The sequence below is a fragment of the Pezoporus wallicus genome, unplaced genomic scaffold (assembly GCF_028554395.1).
Source record: "Pezoporus wallicus isolate ANWC-B61680 ecotype Strahan unplaced genomic scaffold, APGP_CSIRO_Pwel_v1 contig_8333, whole genome shotgun sequence".
NCBI lineage: Eukaryota > Metazoa > Chordata > Aves > Psittaciformes > Psittacidae > Pezoporus > Pezoporus wallicus.
Window position 1 is genome coordinate 20330 of NW_026637037.1, and position 27677 is coordinate 48006.

Consider the following 27677-nt stretch of genomic DNA (forward strand, 5'->3'; position numbering starts at 1 on the left):
GGGACAACAGCACTTTGGTTTACATCATTAGGTTAATATGAGCAATGAAACATTTCTCTCCCTCACATTACATCAAAGTGAAATACATTTGGAATACACATACTGACAAGCTGTTCCAATAAGTGCATTCCATACATAAGAGTAGCTCTCGCAACAGCTACAGCAGTTTTAGGTCTGTAAGAGAACTAAATCAAACCCCTTTTAAAAAGCTCGCTTTGATTCCTTCCTGCCTGACCCATTTCTGATTAATCACGTGGATCTTCTCCAGAATGTAGCCAAGCACAAAAAATCAGCCTGGCTTGGTCCTGTGGCAAGCCCACATACCAGATAGCATAGCACACCCTGGATTAGTGAGGAAATTCCCATTCAGTTTGTCTCCCCACCTTTATAAGTCAGACTCTTAAAACAACAGTATGCTTCTGTAGCAAGCTCAAGAACTCAGTTCAACTGTAGCTCAAGACACACAAGGACAGTTAGAAAACACTGAAGAGCAACCAACCTGACAGTCATCACCCAGTTATCTTACATAGCTTTAAACAATCAATGCCTGCAAGTTATGAACAGCACTGCCTCTGAGAGAAAGAAGTACTGGGGGCTGGAACTAGAGGATCTTAAGGTCCTTTCCAGCCCTAACTGTTCTATGATTCCTAGATATTCCTGCAAAGCATTTATCCAGTGCCTGCATCTAACTCAAAAAGATGTGTTGTTGGATACAATGAGGAGATCTCTTTCCAGCAAAATGTTTTACTATCAATGGTTACTTGTTATTAGCTTAAATCAGCTTGTGAGCAGCACATGAGTTACCATATACCTGCCAAGCGTGCCTGAAAGAGAGCAAATGGCTGAATTAAATAAACCACTGAACGTGGCTTCAGAGGATAAAGTTCCCAACCTGATACATAATTATTACAGATTATTACATCATTTTAAAAAGCAGACTTCCAACTGTATGATTTCCAATGTAATTACCATCTGGGAGATGCAAACATAGCCTTCATCACTGTCCTCTGGCAGGATGGTGGTGAAGATCTGGTAGGATGAGACTTTTGAGAAGTTAATGTATTTGTTTAATCTCATTTTTGCAAATCTGCAAATGTCCCTGTGCTGAGCTCGGTTATGTGATACCCAAGCTCCATGCAGGAGCATATTAGATCCTATTTCCTTGTCAGAAGCTTTACAAACTAAACATGATTGCACTTTTTCTGGATCCCATTCCTGCAAGGTGCCAAGCATCCCCAAAGAGAAGTGAACTGAGTGGGGCAGAGGACACTTTCTCCCTTGCAGGACAGGGTGCTTAGGGGAGGATGGGGGTTTTCAAGAGAATGTTTCACCTCATGGGATTGACATTTCCAGCACAGTGAGTTCATCGCACCCCCTCCACTCAAGTTGGCAGGAAATGGGCAGACACATCCCTTTGCACTGCTTGGAACATCTTCAAACGTGAGTCACTTTAGCCCGGACTCCTCTGTGAATTGTGACCTTACTTTTCCTGAGAAGAGGAACCCGCAGTCAATGCCTCCTGCTCGGCGTGCTGTGTGAACAGACAGCTAGACTGCACTTGCCCAAAGGCCCTGGAGGAGTGCTGCATGCTCCCTCAGAGCCGGTCAGATGCATAAAGAACCATTTCAGCTTGCTTTGACCATCTGAGAAAGCCATTTGTCATAAGTAAAGAAGAACAGTCAACCCAGATTTGATCTTGTAAGATGCTGAACGCCTTCTACTGCCACTGAAGAAAAGAGGAAACAAGGCATTCAACACCTACAGCACCACCCTAAGACCATGTCCTAAGGGATTAACAACAACCAGGAAGACAATATAATCATTTACACAACCCAAAGCATACGTTCTAAATACAGTTCCCTTGTGGGGGCTAGGCAAAGGAAAAAACCCAAAATATCAGCAGATAAAACCATTTACTTTTACCAGTAAAAATTAAGTTACAGCCACCCTTGTTCTCAGGGCAAAACCAACTTAAAAAATATCTTAAAACAGTGAAAAAATACAAGGAAATTTTATTTAAAAATATATGTACTCCTTGCTCCAAATTTGTACAGAAAGGACTTGTTTGGAAAAAAGAAGAAAAAATAATAATGACAAACTAAATGCATATTATTTGGTAGAAGCGTTATTTCGGTATGTAACGCAGCAGAAGTTAGTCATTCAGCTTTCATTTGTTCCCTGACATCAGAAGGCAACGTCTCAAACAAGGTGTCCTCTACAGTGAAACCAGTTCGTTTCAGAGCTCTGCATTCCCCGAGTTCAGGTGGAAGGATTTCAAAGTGATTGCCTTTAATATCCAAGTAGGAGAGGAACACCAAATTCCCGATTTTAGGAGAAAGGACCGACAAGTTATTTTTCCCAATTTTCAGAGTCTTCAGTTTTTTGCAGAAGTACAGTTCATCTGGCACGCTCTCCACTTTGTTGCAGGTAATGGAAAAGTACTGTAAACTTTGCAGAACTCCTATTTCAGGTGGGATAAAGCGAATGTCATTGTAAGATAAATCCAAGTATCTGATTTTGTTGCATAGGAATAGGTGGGACGGAAGAACCTCTATTTTGTTATGGCTGAAGGAAAGCCGCTCAAGACTGGTGAGTTTCTTTATATGCTCTGGGATGTACGTTATGCTGTTGTACCACAGCTTTAGGATTGTCAGTTTTCGCAGGTGTTGGAAACTTACTATTTCTTCAATGGATTTGAGGTTGTTTTCCTTTAGGTCCAATTCCTGAAGACTGAGAAGGCTGAAGACTGCATGAGGTATGCGCTCTAAATCACAATGAACCAATTCCAGCTGTGTCAGGTTGACCATCTTCTTCAGGTTGTTGAGCATCACTAACTTAGTGCCATCGTTATGGATGCATAGTTTTTGCAGGTGACTTGAAACATCGACTGCAGACTGTGGGATTTTGGATAAGTTACTTTTTATGTAAAGAACTTTAAGGCTTTTAAGCTCCCGAAAAGACTCCAGTGTAATGTTCTTGGAAATGTCGTGGCTTAGGGAGCCAATTAAATAGAGCTCTTCCAAGTTTCTGAGGCCATACATCCAGTGTGGAAGTTCTCTGATGTCATCAAACTTGACACTTAAGATCTTGAGATTCTCCTTCAGAAAAGCTAAGGCGGCACTGTGGATCTTCACAGAGCACTGGTGCAGCGAGAGCTCCTGGAGGTTGTCCAATTGTGCAATGGTTGCTGGTATCATGACATTATTGATGATTTCAAGTTTCAATGACTGCAGCTCAGTAATCTCAAAGACTGTGTCGGGCAGTCCAGAGAGCATGAAAAGCTGTAGCTCCAAATGGCTATGGGAGTTCGTCTGTAGCCTCTGCCGCAGCTTATCTGCAGTCCACTCGTTGTTTAGGTTCAGCTGTTTCAGCTTATTTTCACTGACCTCAGACAGGAAGACAGCAAACCTCTTGGAATAGAGAGGATCATACTGATCAATCATATGAAGCATAAAAGCAAAGTCATTCTTGACATCTGGGATATCATCAATTCCTGTCTCTTGCCGAACATATTCAAAAGAATACTCTTTCAGTGATCGGTAGAACAACCAGTACAGTGTGTAAAGGCATGTGAGGCCGTAGATGCTTACAAAGCACAGGTAGCAGTAAGAAAGCTTAGAGAACAGATGTGCCATCGTGTGATTGCAGCAGAAGTTCTTATATCCGGTCATGTCTTCAATATCAACATTACAGACTACTGTAAAATTCACCTCCGAGACTAATGCTGTGTTGTAAGCAATGATAATGAGGAATTTAATTACCTTAAGTACAGTCTGGCGAACATACATGACATAGAGTATGTCACCCTCCTCCACGTGCAGGCGAAACTTCTTCACCTTTTCAAACAGTGCTTTGGCCTGTTCCCCTTCTTTCTTATCTAATGCCCCATGTGTTCCTTTATCTACAACTAACTTCTCAGGGATTGATTTTAAAGACTGTGTCTTGACCAAAGTGCCTTCAGTGCTTGGCTGGATAGTATTAGACTTGTTTACGTTGTTCTTCCTGTTATCTTTATCTTCAGAGTCTTCCCCTGACACTTCGGATAAGGCTCTTGTTGTCCAGGGAGAATCAAAACATTTCCCAAGTATTGAAATGAAGTGCTCAATCTTGGAGCTCGATCCAGGGAATTTGAACCAAAAGTTACTACACAGCATGAAGACCAGTGTGTGTATAAGGACAAGGTAAGGGAAGTACTTGGCATACCAGTGCAGGGCACGTTCATAGCACACCTGATTTATAAAGCTGTATTGCTGAAGGTCCAAATCAGTCTTCAGTCCTTTCATTTCAACTGTAGCTGGAGGGGTGGATGGCTTGGGTGGAGGAAGAGGGGTTGTATCCGGGATTGTGTTAAACACATTTGAACTATTAGATTGGTTCTGGCAAGGCTGGATGCGCTTTGGAAGGCATATTATCTTGTCTTGCATGACCTGAAACACACAAAAAGGCATCTTTTAAACTGATGTACAGACAATGGTGGCAGTACCAATGGGTAGCTGTCCTTGGAGTTCCTCCAGCTGCCAGGCAGTCTGTTCTACAACCTGGCATTTGGCCACAAAGGCTCTGCTATTATTACTGTCGCTGTTATTATTATTACTATTATTATTCCCAACAAGGCACTTGTTCTATATGCCAAGAACTAGGTCACCCTATTTCATCCATCGTTAGCTTTCCATAATTTGAATAAAAGGGCACTGAGATAATCCAGAAAAGGGAAGAGTGTGGGTAATGCTCCCTGAAAAGACCAGGGATCTCCTGCATTGCTCTCCCCAGAGACAGACTGCTCTTGCCAGGTGTGTTCACCCTGGCTACATGATGTTCAGAGATAGCTTAGGCTTGAAAGCTGCATAACCACATTCATGTGGCTGTATGCTCACACTGTGATGTCTTATCAACACAGGAAAAAGCTGACAAGGAGCTAATGGGGCATATCATGCTGGGACATTATTAATCTTCAGGTTTAATAAAGACAGATAGGGATATAGAGAATTGACAGCATTTGTGTGCATGGATGTCATTTATGTTCAGTTTCTCATACATACAGTCCTTGTGCCACACACCTGCGGGGGGGGGAAGGGGAAAGTAGCTCTGTCCTGTCCTTGATTTGTCTATAAGGCAAAAAAAAAGCAACTTTCTTAATTTGGGCTGGCCATCCATGTTGACAAACTGTGGTCAGAGAGCCTTTAGGAACCAATCACCTTTGGCTTAACTTGTGATAACAGTTTGAGTTCAGTGCGAGGCTCCCTATAGGTCTGAATTTAAAATGCTAACCCATGTGATAAACCAAGGAGCTCTGTTTTTTGCCCTGAATGACTAACTGGCATTAGCCCAAACGACATGTGTGTAGTGTAAATGTATTCTTTTACATCATGGTTGTTGAAGGCATTAAATACAGGGTATGCAGCAAGAGCTGCCAAAATCAGATCCTCCTTGATGGTCCGCACTGGCTTTTAATTCCTAAGCTGGAATTGAAAAAACAAAATCACCTATTATTTGTGGTGCTTCTACACATTACTTTCCCCCACGCTTCACCCAACTAAGCAGGTGAACTTAAAAATAACAAGTGTTCTACTTTGTTTGCTTAAGAAAACACTTAGCTACTAATGCAAAATTAATTTCTCTGTAAAGAGATTTTTAAACACGGACAGCATATCTTTTCAATTGAAAATACCTGAAATGGAGAACACAGGCAAAAGTATGATTTTTGCTGATTTCTCATGAAATTTGGGATGTAGTATGAGAAAATCTTGGGCCATGTAAGCGAGCAAATTCCCCTGCCACTGTTTCCCTTTAGCTCCATTTCTAAGTCATGCCAAGGAACACGAGATTCCTGCTTGTACTAGTACTACAACTTTCTATTTTTGTGGAGTCCATCCCAAACAGAAGTTTCATTTCTTTTCAGCTTTTGGCTCTTCAGCAAAATGTAACTAACAGTGATTGTCAGTAATGTCAGTAATTTACATGTAAGCATCCTCAGGGTTGTTTTGTAATGGAGGAGGCATAATATTAGTGGTGTTAATAAAATAAGTACATTAATTTCAGAACCCTTTGAAGCATAACAACTGGAGGAACAGTAACATTTGCCAGATGAAAACAGAAATTACAAAATTACAAACTTCTCAGTAGAAAAATGGCAGCAAATAAGAACCTCAACTGATCATCTGGTTTGTTATGCCAAATGGTGGTGCAAACAGGCATCCAGGCACAAGCCAAGCCATCAGCTCTTATCTCAGCTGGCACCACTCCATCAACTCTATTGCAGCTCTGCTGATTTATAGCTGCTAGAAGTCTGGTCTATGTTATTTGATGTTGCTACCTAAACAGCTTTAATCCTGGGACCAGCAAATCCCTGCTTTGTTCACAGTGAGCCCAAGAGATAAACCAAGCTGTGACACCCTCCTTCCTTACTCATTTGTGGTGTTCTTTCAGCCTCACCCCAAGAACACCCGCCTTGCATCAGTCCTGATGGATTTACCTGTAGCGTGCACCCAAACACACCGATCATGAGCATGGCAACGGAGAGATAGTCTGTGAATACATCCCACCAAGGCTTCAGCACCCTGAATGCTGGCTGTTGCTCTGAGAACTGGCGAAACTCGGTCACGGGAATCATCGTCCTGCAAAAGAGCAAGGCCAGGGTTTAGCCTCCTGCAGCCCGTGTGAGCAAGTTCTTCTGTGAGGTTTGAAAGAAGCTGCTCTGGAAATGGAACAACTAGGATGTGGCAGAAAAGTTCCCAGCTACCACCCAAGCATTCCTCTAATATCCTGCCTCAGGAGAGGAGTGATCATACTGCGCCCTGCAGCTCCTGTGAGGAAGGACTGGGGCCCCATAAATGCAGGTAGGCAAAATCAGCCCATTCTGTAGATAGAGACATTCATCTTTATACATATTAGCCTTGATCTCAAAGGTCTGGCTAGAATGCTTGTCCTGAGCTAGCTATCATGTTTCATTCACTTTCACTTTATTCATAGTGGTTTCAGGGATGCTTTGGAATATTTGTGTGCTTACTCCCTGCAGTTTTAAATCTACTATGGTTTGAGTGCAAGTTGCGAAAGTGCCTTAGCTAACCAAAACTACAGTCAGATCAAGGGCTTTTATCTTCACCTCAGATGCCTAGGCTTACATCATCACATCCTCTGAAACATCACCTAGCACATGAGCATGTACAGGCAAAGTAACTGCTTTAAAAGCCTACAGCAGATCATGAAACTCAATCCCTGAGACCAAACCAGTACTGAAATTCCCCAGTAAGTTACAATGGAAAGATAAATTCACACGGGGAATGCAACAAAGATACTCCCAAGGGCAACTTACAAAACTTGTCCTTTAACTAACACCATAAATGCCCACCACAATCCCTTTGTATCACAGTAACATACAATCCTGATTCAGCTGCGCACTGGGACCCGTTAGCATGGGGTTGGTGCCATCCAGGCTCAGTGATAAGCACACCCTTGCTGATACGTTGCCCAGTGACTTGAGAGATTCAGTCCATGCAGAGCTGGGGATCTGGTAAGGAAGCACTCAGGCCCTAATTGTTGCCATTCATGGCAAGCATACCGCCATGCCAAGAATCTGTAACTGATTCCCACCACACTGGCCATACTCGTGTGGAAAGATGCTCACTTTGACACCTTCGCCAGGCTTGCTTGTGCAGCTGATCCTCAGGAGGTACTGCAGCCCCCAAAGGCAGAAGGTAACATCTCTAAATGAACATGGGCCAGGAGCTAGGCTGGGGCTTTGCAGCTTTCTGAGTGAGTAGCATAAAATCATTTTAGCCCTTGTTCCCTGCTCCCCTGTCCTCTTGCAGCCCTATCACAGGTTGCTTTAAGCAGTACTTGGCCAGGCAGAAGAATCTCTCTCAGCCTCCTGTACTTCTAAAAGCTGTCCCCAGGATGCACGCTACACTGTCAGATGCAATCCATGGCTGGCAATCCCCAGGAGGAAGGCAGGCTGTCCTTTGCAGCACTTGCAAATTAATAGCCCATCAGTGAAAACGATGGTGATGCAAAGCCTGAACTCACACAGTCAGGATGGAGGCTCAGCAGCATCCATGCCAACAGGCCTGAATCACTGGAGTGGTGGCAGCTCCTAGTGACACCTGAGATGAAGAACATCACGTACTGATCTCTTGTCTATACCCTCACATATTTCACGGCCATTGGTAAGGAATTACCCTCCTTTTTTTGATTTCCACATAAAATGACTGGCAATAGCTGTTGGTAAGCTTTAAAAAGTAATTTTTCTATCAAGCATCGAAACACATAGAAAAAAATCTTAAAGGAATATGCTTACACACATGTCAGCTAACCAGTTGCCATGCAACAGTCCTGCGCAGAGCTTTATAACACATATACCACTGCTGGCTCAGGTTTTTTGGCTAGTTAGCTGACTGAAATGCCATCAGTACACCCAAGAATACATACCAATAGATAGCTTTAAAATCACAGTATTTTCTCCCCCACTTCCTCCCTTTTGAAATGGCTTAGGAGTGCTTTTTGTATTCTGATGCCACATCCTATAGAGGTTTTACTTGGCAAGGTTCTTTTTAAATACAGACACTTTGAGCATCAGGTAAAACAAAACATCTTGTTTCCTACAGTGAAGGCTCTTGAGTGCTCTCATGCACCGAAACATGTGGAGACCAAATCCTTGCTGGTTAGATGTCTAAGCAACTCTGTGGACAGGAGCCATGGCGTTATGGAAGCCAGCAGTACTGAAACAGGGACAGCAGATGGAACTGGAAAATACCCTGCAAATTACTGTGCAGGGACAGCTTTCAGGACCAAAAATGAATTTCATTGTTGCATTTGATAAGTTTCACTCTGTATTTTTAGGGCTCATTGTTGTATTATATATTTGCTTTATTCCTTCTAAATGATAAGTGGGGAATACAGATGAAGGCAGATAGTTTCTGGCACCACAAATGCATGCCGCTCTGATCCCTTGTTCCCTTTAGAGGCTGCTGTTTGCATAGTGTGACTCCTCATTAGTAGAGTGCACATTCTGTTACCATGGTAAATGGGCCAAGGAGGGAGAGACCTGCATACAGAAAGCCTCTCTGAGCCATGCTAGAAAACTCATCCCTGAGGGTGGAAGGTCTGCAGTCCAACACCAGCGATCAGAACCTGCCTGCGACTTGATTTCTTGTTAGAAAAAGAAGATAAATGCTACTGAATGACAGCAATAGTACTGCACACAATAAATAAACCAACAACGTCAAATGATAGGCAGTCATTTTTTAACCGCAGGGAAAAAGACATTCACAAGCAGCTTTAAAAGAAGGTTGGATGTGAAGAAGTGGCATAGCTGTTTTCCAGCGTCCTCTGCAGAAACCCGATTGCTTCTCCCCTTGCTGCACTAGCAGTAAAGAGGAAATGCTGGAAGGAAGTGCAGAGAAATGCAGGCTTACCAGCGCTGCTGTATCTGCAAACAGGACAGGATTACACAAAACTACTCTTCCTTCTCGCTTCTTTTCCCTTCTGACCTGCCTGTCCATTGACTGAAAGAACATCTACTAGCAGTGGCTCTGAGGCCTCAGAAAAGACACAAAAGTTCCACATGGCTCAGACCAATCCTGAACATTCCCTCCTGGCTGTGGCCAGAGTCTGGCTCTTCCCCACTGCTTCAACCACGGCTGCACCCCTGCCAGACTCTTTTATAACCATGCACAAACCAGGTCTGCATGAAGTAAAGTGATTCTGTCAACCACGAATTTAAACAAACCAAAACAGAAGTAATGGGTTCAAACTGATACAGGGGAAGTACAGGTTGGATATAAGAAAGAAGTTCTTTACTGTGAGGGTGGTGAGCCACTCAGATTGCCCAGAGAAGTGGTAAATGCTCCATCGCTGGCAGTGTTCAAGGCAGGGTTGGACAAGCCTTGGGGAACGTGGTCTAAGGTGAGGTGCCCCTGCACATGGCAGGGGCTTGGAACTGGATGATCTGAAGGTCCTTTCTAACCCAAACCATTCTATGATTCCATGATTCTGTGCTAATATGTCACACTGCAGCCCAAATCACAGCCGTCTGTGGGACAGCACAGCATCTACTGTACATTCTTACCTCTTCTTATAACAAGGAGATAAAAGGAATTCAACATTTCAGCTGGTGAAAACGAAGACAGGATTACTAATTCAGTTCACTCACAATCCAAATACTATTTAATGGCATACTACATTGTAGTTGAAATGTGGAGCCTGACTTATGTTAAGTACTATTCTAACCTACTTTAGGAAATACTGACTTGTGAGTACTGGACGTTTGTTTTCAATTAAAATCAGAACTCATTCTCTTTTTTCTTTTCTCTTGAATTTCTAATAATCCTCAGTCCCTAGAGAAAAAAAGTTCGTACATGAGAGAAATAATCTGGTAATCAGCTACCAGAAGGAAATAAAATAGGAACTTGGGGTAAAAACAGTTGTACTAGCTGTTAAGCAATGCTGCACAAAGGAGCTAAGCACTTGACAGACTAAATAAAGAACAACCAACAAAACACCCCCCAAAACAAAACAAAACTGAGGGGAAAGAAATTAATACAGATACTACTGTTATTATTATATTTCTAGGAAATATAGAAAGCTTGATTATTGAAAATGAATACATGACAGTAAGATGAAATATGGGAATCCAGGTACAAGGAAGGTGTGGTATTTACTCCAGCAGAAAAGCTAACTAGAGGAATAAGCTAATGCATGGGTGATTAGAAGCAAGACACAAGTAATGTGACCTAAAGGAGCTAAGAAGAATAAATAGAACCACATCAGAGAGGAAAGTACTGGAAACAAAACAGACTTAAATCAAGACTTTGAATCAATGGATGGTTGTGAAATGGCCACACCATGGAGCAAAACAGCTTCTCAGCAATTAGCCTTCATCAGAGTGCACAAAGGAAAGTGGTGGGGACAGCTGGAAAGGGATGCTGGCTCTTGCCAGTGGGTGAAGAGAAGAATGTGTGTTACCAATGGGGCAGCCCTTTCGATGTGCTGCAGAGCAGAAAGGAACTTAACCCATTAACTTCCTGCCACCTGTGGCTGGAGAAATGGATATGAATCATAGAACCCCTGGTTAGAAGAGAACTCGAGGATGCTCTGGTCCAACCTTTCTAGGCAAAGCGTAAGTGCTTTGAAGTGGGGAGAGAAGTAACATAATTTCTAGTCCCTCCAGAATTCAGTAGCTTCTCAATACAAAAGGGCTTTTCTCATTTTTTTAGACCTTCTTCCATTTAATACACCAATTGCTAATAGAGCTTAACATCCATCTCCGTGTCACTGCTCACTTTCCACCTTGGACAGATTCACATCAAAACTGGGCAAAGATACTGGCAGCAAAAAAGTAAACTGAAAATGTACATTTTGCCACTCAAACATATCAAGTAAAATAATTCACTTAGTTTTCTGTTACTTGGGTGGAACATTTGCTTTGCACACAGTGGCTAACCAGCAGTGGGAAGATGAACTAGTTTTGCTCTTCCCCATGACACCCCCCCATCAAGCTGTATTCATCCTAAAGCATCCCGAGAGATACTTTACGCAGAAAAACCACATTAATGCTCAGAGAGGTGCCCCCCTGGTACAACCCCAAATAAAATTGCTTTTAGCTCCTAGCAACATTGAGGCCCCACTCTCCAGCTATTGCTAGGTGACGGTTGCTATTTTTAAGCGGATTCTCACAGAGTAACTTCATTCACTGTACAGAACATAGCTGTGTGGATTGACACCAGCCCTCAATACGCTGCTGGAGGAAACCATCAATCCTGCTCCGACTCAGCCCCACCTCAGCTCTCACAGCAGTTTGTAGAGACACTGATTAAAAGAGAGCACTCTGCTATTTCATGCTTCCAACAGCGGTTACTCGATCGTGTTGCCATGCATTGAAGCAATTGCTGCCATCAATTGCTTGTTTTAGGGGAAAATCCATAGCCACACACCAGAATTGGTGCTGGACAGGCAATTAACATCCAGGGTTTAATGGTTCAATAGGGCAGGATATGAATAACACACCAGAGGGAAAAAGAGGAGGAATGCAGCAGGAGGAGAGATAACACTGCAGAAATAGTGACATTTACAACTGGGAAGCATAAAACCCTGAGGTCTCTTAAGCTGACTAGAAAGGATGTTTAAATGATTAGCCAGCTGATGTTTAGCCGCAGTTCCCTGACATCCCACCAACCCTCCTCAGATGCAGGATCAGCACCACCACCTCCAGAGAACGGTGCTGAGTCCAAGCAAATCCCAGATGCTATGGACATGGCTCCCTCCCCCCAGGGAAGGAGCTTTCCCCTTGATGTCAGAAGCCTTGGGCTGGTAACCACAGGGCCACAACCACAGCCAAGCTGAATACACTGAGAAGGGTCAAGGTCGAGATGTCCACCAGAGGCAATTCAGACTGGGCTGCCTGGTGTTTCGCATCAGATCTACTGAAAGAAGTGCAGGGCTAGGCAAACCCCACCCTCCTGGCTGTTTTCAACATACTGCACGCGTTAGGATAAATTACGGAATGCCTTTTGGGAACAGTGCTGTGAGTAGGTCTCTGGGTTGGTTCCCATACATGATTTATTGCATATTCATCTTTATTACAAGGAAAAAGTTCTTCCCTGTGAGGGTGCTGAGGCGCTGGCACAGGGTGCCCAGAGAAGCTGTGGCTGCCCCATCCCTGGCAGTGTTCAGGGCCAGGGTGGACACAGGGACTTGGAGCAACCTGCTCTACTGGAAGGTGTCCCTGCCCGTGGCAGGGATTGGAACTGGGTGATCTTAAGGTCCTTTCCAACCCAAATCATTCTATGATTAAAGGAACAGAGCACAGCACACATTGACCACACAATGAGCTTGTGACCTGGTGGCAGGGACATGACAGAGCTCGAGTGCTGCAGGCTACATGTGCAAGGGCTGTACTCCACTAGGTTTTGCTTTACATAGGACATGGCGCTGCACACCCTGAACATCATGTCCAGCTGTTCCTGCCTGTAAATGTTTGTAACTCCATATAAACACCATAAAGTGGCTCTTCAGGTGGTTTGGTGCTGTCTGGCCTCAGCTGAAGTTTAGCTCAAGTGCTTCTCAGCACAGAGCCTGGGGCTGCACTGGACAGAAGAATTGTGCATTCTTATTTTGCTTGATTGTGAACTGCACACCAACACAGCTAAATAAGCCGGGATATGGGTGTTCGGCAGTCAGGTTCACAGTGATGTATTCTTAAACACCCAATTTAAGTAAAATCACTGGTCCATGCAGAGCCCTGGGGCTTAGGGCCACAGTCTCCTCTAGCCGGGCTCGATAGGCACAGCCTGGCATGAAAATGGCTTGGTACTGCATTTTTTACTGCAGTGCGATCAGCTGCCAGAGCTGGCTGCTTTATAAACCTTTGGAAACCTGGGTTTTGTATGTCTCATCAGCTGAACACTTCATCTCCAGTGTGTGTCCACGAGCCCTGCAGAGCTCCTGGCACTGCCAGTGCTGGCACCACAGATCACAGATAACCAGCCTGCTTCACTTCATCACCTAACCTGGAGAGGACTAAAAGTGGGCCCAGAGACAAGGCACCAAGTCTGGCTAACTGAGATTAGACTAAGGGGGAAATAAAATGATAAGGGCTGGAATTAGCAACTCCTAATTCCCAAAAGGTTGATGTTCCATCCTTATCTGTGTATTCTCACACACACTGTGTGTGCAGTGAAATAATTCCTGGACTATGCTGGCATACAATAATATCTCTGCTACTAATTTCTCCCTGTATTTGAGGCATTTCAGGAGACCAGTTCCCCTACAAGGCTTTACAGCCGCTGGTGTTTCCTGTCATATGAAATTTAAACACAAAATTGACATTTTGGGGTTGGAAAAACTCCTTTGAATCCTGTTTGGGAGTAGGGCAAAAAAGTATCATACATGGCCACTTCTTCAAACACGCTGGGTTACTTTTTGTTCCATTGACTGTAAGGCAGATTTTCATATGAAGAAATACCATCACCCTGAAGTAAGAAATACAAACAAATGATGCTGCTGCTGAAACATAAATGCTAAGTTAAGGAACTGGGAAACTATTAAAAACAAACCATTTGCATCCAAGCAGTTATTTTTAAAAGTCCATGTGTTTACAGCATTTTCAAACAAATACATCTTCTCGGGGCTGAGGCTGGCAAGGAAATGTGGCCTGGAGGAATCACAGAGCAGGAGTCAGGGGTTCCCACTGGGAGCTGGCTATGGAGTCCCTGAGCTCCTGCTTTGGGCATGCCAAAATGACTTGCCGTACCATCACTTCTCCAGCTGCAAAAGAAGAAAGGTATCTACTTTCTTTACTACCTTTGGTGGTCAATATGAATGAACAGTACTACAAAACCACAACACACTGCTTTTTCCAGTTCTCTGCAGTGGTTGAGTCTGAATGCAAAGCCACTGGAGTGAATCTGATTTCATACTACACCTTACCCAAATTACATGCCACAGCTAGTATTAGTTTGCAGCCTGAGGAGCAGACAACATACAGTCAGCCCACAGAAGACATCATTCAGCACCCACAAGTTGGTGGTCCTACAAAAGGTGTGCAACCCGGGCTGTCTGCACACACCCGGAAGGGAGCACAGTGGATTCAGAGGCATCAGGGAGTCCCCCTGCTCTGCTGTTGGTAGCATCTGCTGTAGCAGTGGAAGCTTAAAGGTCTGAATCAAGAACTCAGAGGAGACATAAGGGATATAAAGAGGAGACGTAAAGGATGGAAGGAGGAAGAACTTTAATAAACAACATTTCAAAATATATGCTGCAATTTCCACCTACACGTACAGAAAGTGCAGTTTTGGTGACGGATCCCAGACAATAACCTTGTTGTTTGCTTCAACTGAGTCATGGTACTTTTTCATGTATTACACACCAAAAAGGCTTCCTACTGTCAGCAGCTCTTTGACTTCAACTTGGCCAGACTGAGGCCGAAAAATGTTTAGGGCCACATTCAGCCAGATAAAGTCTCCATGAAATCACACAGGCCTATGTGGAGATTTGGCTTTGCTGAGCTATTTGTCCAAATCTAAAGGAAAGTACACTCTGCATTTCCATGTCAGAGACTACTTCAAAGGCAATACTTTCCATTTTTCAGCTCTGGGAGTAACATTCTTGGTTTATCAAGGCTATCACTCAAGCTCCTGGCCCTCTTTCCAGAGCTGCAAAATGTTCTTAATGCCAGTGAAAACTTTTAGCAGCAAATCAAAGCACTGAGCAAGAAACTGCCCAGCAAGTGGTATTTTAGTACTCCTGAAATATGTCTTAATGATTGAGAAAAGTAAACTCACACCAAGCTTTAACCAAAGTTGCACTAGGTTTTCCACAAACACTTATTTAACACACTCAAATAATGAAGACAGAAACAATGCTGTAGCATGTCAAAGGACAGGCAGTATTACACAAACCAGTGCCTTCGTTGTCAAAGGAATAGTCAGGGGCCTCAGGCTAATAAAAGTGCTCATAATAAGAAAGTTCAGCTTATGTAATTAAAAATTAATTCCTAATTGGGACAGGAAGCACAAAGGGTCCATTCTGAGCCTTAAGCAGCTCAACCATCTGAAAAGTTAGTTAAAAACTTTTTATGCAGCGATTCAGCCAAAACCAGTAAAGAAATGCCTGTTTTCACCATTTGTGAGACTTTCTCATATAAAGGATCTTTTCTGCTCCTACTTGCATGCTACACAAGAGAGCCTTCTACACTTTGCAGTAGTCTCATAAACCACGAACCCCAAAGTGCCTGGATAAACACACAGGTATTCTCAGCCCAAAACACAGCTGATGAGTTTTCTTCCCCCTGAACCATCTTTTGTGACAAGAAATCCCTGACAATAAAAATAAAGCTCATAGTCCCATTCGTACGCCTGAAAGAATAAGAAAGTAAATCCAAGCACATTAAATTGATGGGATCTACACACACTCGAAGATAAATATGAACAGTTACAGAACCTGTTCACACAAGATGACTTTAAAGGATCATAAACTTCAGAGATGTGGAATACCAGAAGTATCTGCCTAAATTTACTATAGGACTTTCCCAGTGTCCAGCCATGGTCCACTGAAGGGGAATTAGCTCTAAACTTGCTCCACCAAGAAGTCTGTAGCTGCATCACAAGAACAGAAAGAAAGGCTGTTTCCGTCAAGCCTTAACTTTGTGAGATCAAAGCTGCTGCTGAGGCGGGTGTCTGACCACACTAGAGTGGGTGTGCAGGTCTTTGAAATTATGCTGTGATGGGTAAATGATGGCAAAGAGCAAATGCTTTTTTTTTTTAATCACATTACACTTTACAAAAGGCTTTTCCAGCAATATTGTCTGTGAACACCCATGAAAACTACCTACCCCTGAGACAGCTCATTCACATCAACTGGAACATGAGATCTCCAACGGTGCTCAGAACACCAAACCTGCTTGCAGACAGCAACCTGCACTTCTGAGCTGCCGCATTCTGCTGTAAAGTACACTTATATCTGGATCTTACCCCACTGCATGCTCCAGGCAAGGCTTGACTTGTGCTCTGCTTCCCCATGTGCTCCACAGCAAACAATTAATCCAAAAATCCCACCTTGCTTTCAGTGCCACGTGAATAAAACTGGAAATGTTCTCAGCATTTCAGCAGTCTTACTGTATTGCTGGCTCGTGGAATTTGGGGTTCCCATCAATACAGAATCACTATGCGCTATTGCCACTGAAGGGAGATGCAAGCTAGCATCTCCGTTTTCAGCTAATAGTGGTTTAGCCCAGGATCTGAAGTTGGTACAAAAGGCTGGATGCTGCTCACTTGAAAGCCAATGGAAAAGTTAAAATTTACTTTGAGAGTGAGAAATGGATTTTTAATGCTACTTTACAGGGCCAAGTGTTTTCATTTATGCTGGCTCAAACTCAGTAGAACTTTGCACTCACCATGACAGCAGCAACAGCAACTTTCCATGCAGAAAGGTGCCAATCTGCACCTCTGGGTGCCTTTGCCTTACTTTAAAACTAAGGAAAACCATGCACTGTATCTTAATGAACGATTCTCCCAAGCAAATGGAAAATGTGCAAAGCACACACATGGCACTATTCTACCTTTCAAAAGCCTGACCTGATTGAACATTAGACTGTAAATCAGCCCTTCACAGGAGATGGGATCAGAGTGGACACAACCTCCAGACTAGGAAACTGTCTGGAAATATCATCCTGATCCAAGCCTATGGCTCTCTGGATGATACAGAAAGTTTACAGTTGTAAAGCTTATGCTGTGTCTGATTAATTGCTTGTGTCAGGCACTAGGATGAATACAGTGAAGAAAAGCTGAGCCAGGCTCTGTCAGGTTTAAAGACAGCTCTAAGATGCTTGGCTTGCCTGGAAGCCAGCGATGCCTGCCCTGCATTATGAATGAAAGCAGTGGAGCAAAGGGCATACTCACACATGCCTGAGAGAGTGAATCAAACCCAGTATCCTCCCAGTGGGAAAGAGATCTTAGAAACGACAACCCCAACACAAGTCATTGCACTATAGCTTGGATCTGCACCAGGGTTTTGTCACAAAAAATCACCGGGCAAACAGCTTAAGTATGAAGACGAGAGTAAAGTTTCCATTATGTTGAGCATGTGAAATCCAACAGTTGTTAACATTCTTCTGGCAAATCACTCTGAAGGAGAATGGCTTCTCTGCTCTACTAACTTAGGTTTTTAAGGGAATTTGGAGGTTCTCTTTTGTTTTCCCTGAGGTAAACTGTTTTATTTTCAGGGTTTCCTTTAATACACAGTCCCTCCCCTGCCCTGTACAACTCTGTGACAGCAAGGACAATACCTTTTCACTGAATTCTCTCAAAGAGGAAAAGAAGCCCTGTAAAATCAAACACTAGCTCCTGTTATTGTGAATTGTTTGGACAGTAATTGAAATGCTTTCTACTTCCCGCAGCATTCAAAAAGCCTTGCTCTGGGAAGTGCCTTTCTGGGGCTGAATAGAGGCCACTTCAACTGTTGCAACTGAGGTCAATGGACAATCAGGGGAACTGCTCCTCCCAGCACTCTGACCCAATTCCTTATTTTGGGTCTTGCTGCGTGTCACTCTGGTGCTGAGGCCACCTGAGTATTGTATCACCATCTCTACTCCCTCAGAGCCCCTCATCGTGGGCCTCAAAACCCAGATGCGAGAGGCAATCAGCTCCAACTGGTACAGGAACTCATTGCAAGGTAGCACCAAGCACTGAGGCAAGGAACTCGCGCAAAGAATTCAGCACTCTCTGGTTTTGTCGCTCACTGCCAACCAGCACAGGCCTTTTCCAATACCAGTCACACAAAGTAACTACATTTTTAGGCTTTCCATCAGAAGCTTCTTTCTAAAGTCGCTTACAGGAGCAAATAACAAAAAGCCCACAGAAAGTTACATTACAGTAAGCCTCCAGCAGGGCCCGTTAGCATTCAGACTGGAAAAAAACAGCATCCCCGTGGCCACACATGTAACAAACTCAGAACGCAACTGGAAAAGGAAATGATTCACAGACCACAGGTGCTCAGCACCAGGCTGCTGCGCCTCGCTGTCAGCCCCATGGCACTTGCAAGACAGAAGGAACCCAAGGCCAGGTTAAACTTAGGGATCATTCGGACCTGTGCTAAGCCTAGCTCTTGATGCTGATCTGAACCACATGGGCAAAGAGGCATGTCCAGAAGAGTGAGTGCTACCCTCCAGACTGCCTTCATCATGCCAAAAAGAAAAGTAGAAGCAGGGGGAGGGAAATGTGCAAACTTGGTTGAATTGGGAAGGGAGATATTTTAATTATTATTAATTTCCAGTGTTGCTATCTTTTCCTCCACTAGCTTGCAAAGCACCTTTCTGCCTGCCCAATGTTCCACAGCATCACTCAAGCCTACAGCACTCTGTGGGAGCAAACACTGTTTTCAAACAGTGCTGCTCATAATACTGAGTCTTCCCTCACAGAAAGCACTTACTCTGAAAGTAAAAGAATTAACAAACGCAAGCCTAGCTCACACACTGATCTGGGCAATAAAACACCTCACTTCTACACGTTTTCACCCTAAAGAAATTCTAGCAGGATGCACTCGGCAGTCTTTCGTAAGCCTCTCATTTTGCTTGGTCAACTCTTTCCAGTGAACTGGACAAACTGCATTTCGTGAATAACGAACAAAACCGCCCATCACACTGCGACGAGGCAGAGCTGGCTTTGAACCGATTTCAGATGAGGACTGGCTTCTTTTTCCTCCTCAAATCTCTTCGAAAGCAGAGCCAGGGGCACGCCAGAGCCTCGTAGTGCAACCGGGGGCTGCGCTCCTCCCCGGCCCGCGACAGAGACCCGCCGGCACCCTCAACCAGCACCCCGCCGAGGGACCGCGCTGCCCGCAACGCGCTGCTGCCACCTCCCTGTAACGCGGGATGAGTTGCGCTGGGTTTGCGCTTCTTTCCCAGGGGAAACACCGCCAAGGGCTTCCCTCAACCCGCCCGTCTCCACTGACTGCTTCCCGGCCCCGCTGCCGGGAAGCCCCGCTTGGCCCCGCGCCGCCGCCCCGCCGGGCACCCCTGGGGCCGCCCGAGCGCCGCGGCCCGGCAGGGAATGGATGGGGCGGGCTGGGGCGGCGGCGAGACCAGATAAAGTTTGCCTCCCCCGGCGCGGCGCAGGGATGGGGCAGCACCACCGATGCCACCGGCGGGCAGAGCGCAATCCCGCAGACGCTGCCGGGTCTCGCCGCCCCTTCCCTCCCTACCGGAGCGCAGAGCCGGCCCCATCCCCTCCGCGGCCCCCTCCCCGGCGCATCGCGGACGGCCGGGAGGAGGCAGCCGGTGGCTCTTACCTGGCGGGGTGCGAGGGGTCAGGGGCGGCCGTGCGGGAGCGCGGTCATGCCGCGGTGCGGGGCTGAGCGCGGCGGGCAGGGCCGTGCCGGGCCGGGCGGGGCGGGGAGCGGAGCGGAGGCCAGGCCGCCCGCAGCCGCGCTCCGCCCGCCGCCGCTCCGCCCCCCTCCGCTTCGGGGCCACGTCTCCGGCCTGACGCAGACGGCGGCCGGGGGGCGCCGGTCCGGCCGGGCAGAGCAGCACCGGGGCCGGACGTGCCGCCCCGCAGGCCTCCCCCTGGTCTCGGTAGGGGGAGGCGGCCGCCGAGGCCGTCGGGAGGGCCCGCGGCATCCCCGGGCGGAGCGGACGCCGGCCGAAGAGATGCGGAGTGAAGTCGGTGTAAGGGAGCCCCGAGGGGGGCAGCGCTAATTGTGATGGGAAGCCCTCAGCCTCAAGGCACGGGGCCGTGGGGGACTATAAAGAGTGCAGGCTGTAAAGCGGCTGGGATCCCATTAACAATAGACAAACGTCTCGGAGAGCGACAATTGGAAACACAACCTCCTGGCCCAGCAATACAAAGAAGCGCAGACTGAAAACTGCTGTGGAAAGAAACCGCATATTTGAAGGGACTTTTGTCCAGCGTTTCCAAGAAAGATTTACATCTCTGTCAGAAGGAAGAGAGGGGACAATGTCAGCATCAGAGGGAGGTTCTTGCCCTCTAATGACTCGCCTCGAACCTTAGGAATAGTGTTGAGTATCCCTTGGGGACAGTACAAATATGTAAACAAATACAAACATATAAGCCCGCTGGGGGGGATTTAATGGAAACAAATACAGCATGAGGCCTCACAGCTGTTTTGCTGCAAGGATATTAACTGGATTGGGATGCAGACTGAAGGCCTGCCATGGAGAGCTGTGGGTAATTCTGACTCTCTGTGCTTTCTGACCCATCTGCTTCAGGGACCGCTGAGGGCTTACTCAGGGTCCTCATGTGGGAATCACGGGTGTGATTTATAGCTGTAGGAGTCCAGCTCATCATCTGACTGAAGTGTTTGCTGAAGTGCTTTGCAGTGCAGGACTGCTTCCCTCAGCCAAAGCCTTGAGGCTTTCTGAGGCACCTCAAGAAATGAGGAGGTTGTTGGCATAGCTCCCTCACAGTCCTTCAGAGCTGCCAGCCTAAAAGATGTCAGCAATAATGCACCATGACATAATTATAAGTGTTAGCCCCATGCTTTGGGGATATGGCTGAGGAATAAAATGGGGTGAATGAGCAAGGTTTCCATATGGACAAAAGCACCAGGTTGGGTGGTTTTATTGAGCTAAAGAAATGGTTATGGTGACTGCTGCATTCATTTTATTGATTTCTTTCCATTACTCTCAACTCCTGGCAGCAGCTTTGAGAATCCCTCCCTGTCCTGGATGGTTTCTTCTTTCAAACATTTGCGGCAGTTCTGCTGTTCACCCTTTCATCATCGCTTAGCTCATTTAGTCCTTTCTCATAGGTCAGTCCCTCCCATTACCTAATCATGGTGCTGCTGTTCCCTGAAGTCCCTCTCAGTTGCTCATTTACGGTGACACAGGGTCCAGTAATCCTGCCATTGTTAACATTTCCTGTTGTGGACTTTGGGGTTATTTTTGTTCAGAGCTGCTGCAGTACTTGAAGGACTGAGCTAAGCCTCCCCTGTGAAGAATCATTACAGACAAGATCACCAATACCACAATAGGAAACATGGTCCCTGGGTTATTAGAGGTGGTGGGTTTGGGAGTAGAGGCTTAGTGCAGTTCTGGTAGGTGAGCTAGTGAAAGAAGGCCCAAAAATTCATCTTTGATGTTAAAAACACAGTTGGGGCTCCAGATACCATTGTTCCAGTGGAAAAAAAACCAACTTGCTACCTGCAGAAAACTAGTGTGTTTTTGAATTCCTGCATCATTTTCTGTATGACCATGCATTATTTTTGGTAGGCGGTGTCTGAAGTAATGTGGGGGTGTTTATTTACTAAAAGTATCCTTTCTACCAAAAGGATAAGCAACAGAAATGGGATTAAACCATGTGTGTAAGTGCAGGTTTTTGACATCCTTTGATTTCTGGTTGCCTCTCTAGTTGCTGTTGACTCCAGAGGAAAGGGGGACACGTCACATAAGAAATGCCATTACTGCAAACTTAGCACATTGGCTTTACTATTTATTGTCCTCTTCTGTGGTTCATAATTTACAAACTCCGGAAGTGTTACTGCTGCTCCCAAGTGCTGCCTTGCGGTATTTAACCTACACCAAACCCATGAGTGGTGCTGGTTTGTACCCAGCGTTAAAGCTATCACAGACCAGCCTCCAAACCCAGCTGGACACAAGGACAGATGGCACTGTCAGTAATACTATCAGTTATTACATGACAGTTCATGTACCCATGGGGTCAATCCAGAGCGTGAGCCAGGTTCAGGATGCCCAGACCTGAAGTCCCTGCTCAGCACCAACATACCATCTGCAGGATGCAGCCGCCACCTTCTTCTTCTCCCTGGAAAAACTCAAAGCCATCCCAGACCCAAAAACCTGGGGTCCCCAAAGCAGCCCTGTGGCTGGGCTGAGGGGATGGTGCTGTGCAGAGCTTGACAGACCACATCCCCTCTCAGCTTCAGGAGAGATTAGGGCAAGAAGGTGGATTTGAATGCAAGAGCATTCTCTACTTGGAAACATACCCGGAATGAAAACGCTTTTCATCACTCATCTCTCCAACAACTGTTGAAAACAGCATAATCCGCTAACACAGAAAAGCTAAATTGCTTTCAGACCAAGTACTGAAAAACTGCTTCTGTGATTTGGTTCGGCTCAAATCCAGCATGCAGACTCTGACAGCTCTTGTTCTTCCTGGCTGCTTGCAGCGTCTGTCAGAGTTTATCTTCTCCCTTAGTTCGCTTTTGTCTAGCTTCACATCTTAACCCCTCTCCCCCCAGATTAGTGGATTTGAAATATGAATTTTAAGTGCACCAGATGTTTAAGTAGTATTAACACACTGGAAATACAGACTTCTAAAATACATTGCAGGGGTGCTAATGGCTGAGACTGGGCAGGAGAAGCAAAGCTTCAGAACTTTTCTTAAGCCTACAGCATTTTCTGTGTACTAAAAGTTGCATTAATCAGAAGGAAAACACTGAAAGGATGTTTAATCTCATGCACTCTTTTCTTGTTCCTAAGTAAAGAGGAGGCACATTCATCATTGGTACAGTTACAACAAAAGCAGGGCAATTGCATCAGGGGGGAATTTGGCCCAACTAGTTCTCCGTAGCGCAACTATTGACAGGTGTCCCCAGGTACCTCATGTTGCTGAGAAAACAGCAAGACAGAGACCTACTATAAGAAATAGGACTAGCTCCTGTTTTCTGCCTTTGGCCGAACCAGAGCTCCTGGATTTGAATGATGCCTTACCTCGTTCTGTTACACTTCTGATCATCACCAGGTGGAAAGAAACCATCTTTCCACCCAGGGAGCTACACAGCTACACTTGCTCTGTCTGTTGCAGCTTGGAGCCACTGAGCAGTGTGCTTCCCAGGATACAGCATCTTAGCTAATTTTAGATGTGATGCAATGAGTGGGGGTAGCTCACATGAGGCAGGAGGGATGCAGCCCAGCAGCCAGAGCTCAGAACAAACACTTTATAGTTACTGAATACTACTTTTAAACTAAGGGAGGCTTCTTTACTACCAATGCATCTTCATGGGTGTGATTGAATACACAAGCGGTAGCAAGGACAAACCCTTCTGGGGAAGGATATTAGAGAAGGGTCAATCAGCAGGCTTGCTGACCTCAGAGCTCCTGCCTCCCAGCCTTTCCCCACTCTCTGCCCCCTCTGATGTTCCCAACTAGAGTGCTGTAGCTGCTCTGACATGCAGACTGGCTTTTTTTCTGCATGGGCACCACATCTCCTTTCCCTCATTCAGGCACTCACAGAGATACGCCTTAAGTCAAATGGTTGGTTCTCTCACACTTGGTTTTCTCAACAGCCTCCAGCCCCTTGCACAAGCGAGTCCGCTCACAACCAAATATATGCACAGAAACTATAAATTAGTAGAAAGCAGCTCTACCTTTAGGGATGTCTCTGCTTGCCACAGGGGTAACCTATCCTGATTGTTGTCCTGGCTGTGATGCTGTATTGAACTGAATCACAAGTTACATGGCCTGCTCCTCCTGGCTGACATCCTGCTAAGAGATCAGAGGCTGTTGGTTGTGGTCCGCTTTGCATCATACTTTGGGCTTTGATGTTTCAAGTAAAAATTCAAGTTTTTCACTATCATTAGACCACAACTTGGCATGTTTTTTCCCTGGTCACTCAATCCCCACCTCCCCCCAGATTCCACCACTGAATTACCCCTTTTTTTGTCCACTGTCTTTAAACTGTTATTTGCAGATGTTTTACTGCTGGCAAACCTTTGTCAATAGATCATAATTTAAAAACACAAACAGCACATTCTTAATGAAAATATCCTTTTATACAGCTAAATGATAAAGTGATAAAATAAATGTTTGAGAAACAGGTCCGTAATTTTCTTTTTTATGGTATTTTAAAAGAGTCATCTCAAAATAAACAGAGAAATGTTTGTTAATCATCTGGAATTCTTAATTTCCTATTTTACATGGGAACCTGAGTAATCAGACATATGGTATGCTTGTTAGCTGGGAAAGAGTCAGGATTAGAATGCATTCTCAGAATTGGAAAGCACTAGAATACAGCAGCAGTCTTGGCTGCCTAAACTCCAAATAAACAATGTTTTGTGTTAATTGCTGGAACAGATCAACACTGAGAACACAACCCCATGTGTCCAAATGATTCTCTGAAACATGGTGCCTGGCAGGAGAGAGGAAATCTCAGGGGAGTGGGAATGAGCTATATGAGCTGTCAGTAATTTTACCTGCACAGGGGATTATCAGATACAGACAGAGCTGATAAGGAGCAAAATACGAAGCGTTGTTTGGTGGCTTCTGTATGAGCTCAGTAGCTTTAAGAGCTATGGTATTCCTAACAGAGAAGAGTCCAATCAGATAAAAATAATCATGGTTTTGGATCATATTTAAGCATCACTGAGCTATTAGGCAGTAAAAGTATGTTCTGGTGTAAGTTTTCATGGCCAGAGTGGAAGAGCAGTTCATAGGCCACACTGTTGCCATCGGCAGAGGTACAATGGAGTATAAATCTCCACATCATCATTCTACTTTAGTACCACTGTGATTCTTTATGTCACTGGTATAATGGCAGAAGACAGCTCCCATCTTCCTGCATCATTAGACTTGGCCCACGCAGAGGATAAATGTTTTGCTGCTTATACATGATACGGGTCCAGGCCAATGCTACTTCCAAGAGTGGAAGTTGGCATACATACTGCACTGTGCTTTGTGCTTATTCATCAGCCGACAGTCGCTTACCTGGAATGCATCTGACCCCGCTGCAGTCACACCTGCTGTGTTCAGGCTTGCCCATATTTCATTGCATATAGTTAAAAGGTCTGGGTTTTTTCCCCATTATCGTTTTTCAGTCATATGTTCGAGCCTTGCACTTCACTAGGAATCAGTTTGAATCCAACTACTGGGAAGAAAAAAACAACCCCAAAACCAACCAAACCAAACCAAACCCCCGTACCAAAACACTTAGGGAAAGCTTACAGTCTCAATTCTGGCTACTTCACACTAGTTCAGCAGGGAAACAACCCTAAAGACAACGTACTTCACCAGGTAGTGAGTGTGCCCCAGGACTCCTTTGGTATGAAGGCCATGGTGGGCACAGCCTCTGAAGCAAGTAACCTCACAGGAGAGAGAACAGCATTCAGGAAGACTATTCAGGACAGTCTTTGTGGTGAGAGGGAGTAAATAACAGTGACGTGTGGCCTACGTTAATTGTCAGTCCAACTATCCAGTCATCATACACCCTGTGTACACCCAACACTCTCATTTTTAGTGTCCCTCTTCCTGGGTTGCTATTAGTTGACTCTACACTTAGACTACACCCACTTCAGCTAGGGCAGTGACTCCACATTTAAAAGTCTCTTTGTCATTACTTCTAGAAGTGCTTTTGTATCCTCCAAACTCTGTAGCCATGAACCATTCACACTGTTAAAAGATCACAGTCTGATGGCTTCGTTCTTCCCTTTTCACAGCTGTAGGTGTTTCTACGGGATACGATCCACAGAGCTGTCCAAGCAGTCCATGCTGCATTGCCAGAACTTCTATCTCTATGAGCAACTATCACACTAAAGTATTTAGAATTAAGGCTGTGTGTATTTGGATGTACACACACATATGCTTACATATTAAAACAAGTCTGCATGCAGCCGAGGTGCGAGATACGATTGTTTACTATAACACAAACCTAAGGGGATGACACATTCACGCATGCTGTTTTGATCTAGCTGTTGGTTGGACTATATATGGTACAATGTTCCGCAAGGGGCTAAAGATTATATACTTACACTTGAGACCTTTAGGACTCAGGCTCTGCAGTAAACAGCTTCCCCTTTAGACTGGCTAATAATTTAAGGGACCAAACTGTGCATTTTTCTATGCTGGGTTTCTTCTGCCGTATTGAGAGCACTGTATATGACAAACCTCCCAGGAATCCCAAACACAAAAGAAGTTCCACTGAATCACTTGAAGTAGCTGAAGAACACCACCAGTAAGGCCACATAACTGCATGGAATGTGATGAATTTCCAGGAATAGGATTGTTTCCCGGAGAATGCTGTGTAAAATACACATATTAAGAGAGAACATAGGTAATGCTGACAGTCTCTGCACCACTAGCTTATTTTAGTTTGTGACAAGAAGAATGAAGAAATCAGACATGTTGGAAGACCTTTGCTAGGCTAACAGGAAGCCTATATGTCAAGAGTAAACTGTGAAACAAAGCAGGACAAAATTATTTCAGCACACAAATGTAATCTCTCTGTGATTTTATCTTATGAAACCAAATTCACTTTTAGATTGAATGCTGTGCTAATGGAGAGGTTAAGAGCTCTATGTTCATGCTTCCATCTAGCAATAGTAAAGGAATGACTAAGTAAAAGGCTAGGAACAGGTGAACTCGGCAGTTCTAAGAGAGAGCAGTACAATTTGGGGTTCAAAAGCATTAGGAAACCTGCCCACTCAGGTTCATTAAGAAATCAGTTTTGCTCAATAGAACCTACTCTGAAGCAGTGGTTAAACAGGACATTTTCAAAGGAAAGCACACAGCATACGCAAAAGTTTGGCATCTGGATATAATGAAAGCAATCGTCCCAGCAGAGCTTTCTGTCTCTCTTTCTACAGGGAACCTCTGCTCCAACTTTCTGGAGGAAATTCCACTTTTAAATAAGTTAGAGATGCAAAATCTAGTATGGTTTGAACCCTGGAAGTGTTTGCTTCTCAGCTTTATCAAGCACAGCTCAGGTCCTGCCACTGACCACTGGGGAGTAAAGGCTGAAACCTATAGTAAAACACCAGGTATCAAACCCAGGTGACATTGTGGCTGCTGTTCAGTGTTTGCATACTTCCAATTTCAGGTGTTCTTTCCATCATATACAAAGATGTTTGGATAGAACACAAAAACTAGGCATAGCATTTCATGAAACAGATTTTCAAGTGCTATCCTATTTCTGTTGCTCATTTACTTTTCGATGGAACAGAGAGAGAGGCAGGAATGTGAAAACCCCACTTATATGAGTCCAAGGCTTTGCGACTAGACACAGCCATCTTATCAAGAACACTGGCATGATACTATAGCTACTTTTCATATCTACTTATCGCAAAGAACAGCCTCTGTCCATACAGCTGAACTCCCTTATTGCCACCAGCAAGGCTACATCCAAACTGCCAGCTAGAAACAATCACTGGTCTGTGCTGCCCAGGGCATTATTGGGCAGGGTGCTGTGCAGCCCAGAGCTGTGCCATAAAACTACACCATGTTT

The 27677-nt window shown here is 45.0% G+C and overlaps 1 protein-coding gene across 2 annotated transcripts in view; it reads right to left on the reverse strand.

Moving 5' to 3' along the window:
* Positions 1–1992: 1992 nt before the first annotated feature.
* The window catches only part of LRRC8C (leucine rich repeat containing 8 VRAC subunit C), a 34158-nt gene continuing 8473 nt past the window's right edge, over positions 1993–27677 (reverse strand). Inside the window, exons 1-3 of one of the 2 annotated variants that reach the window (XM_057402727.1) lie at positions 19777–19894; positions 6473–6614; positions 1993–4427 (exon numbers count right to left, since the gene is read on the reverse strand). In XM_057402727.1, coding sequence (XP_057258710.1) covers positions 2157–4427; positions 6473–6610 — 2409 coding nt within the window. In that variant the 5' untranslated portion in view covers positions 6611–6614; positions 19777–19894 and the 3' untranslated portion in view covers positions 1993–2156. Of the gene's footprint in view, positions 4428–6472; positions 6615–19776; positions 19895–27677 lie in introns of those variants that run through there. The other variant, XM_057402726.1, reaches the window with a different exon arrangement.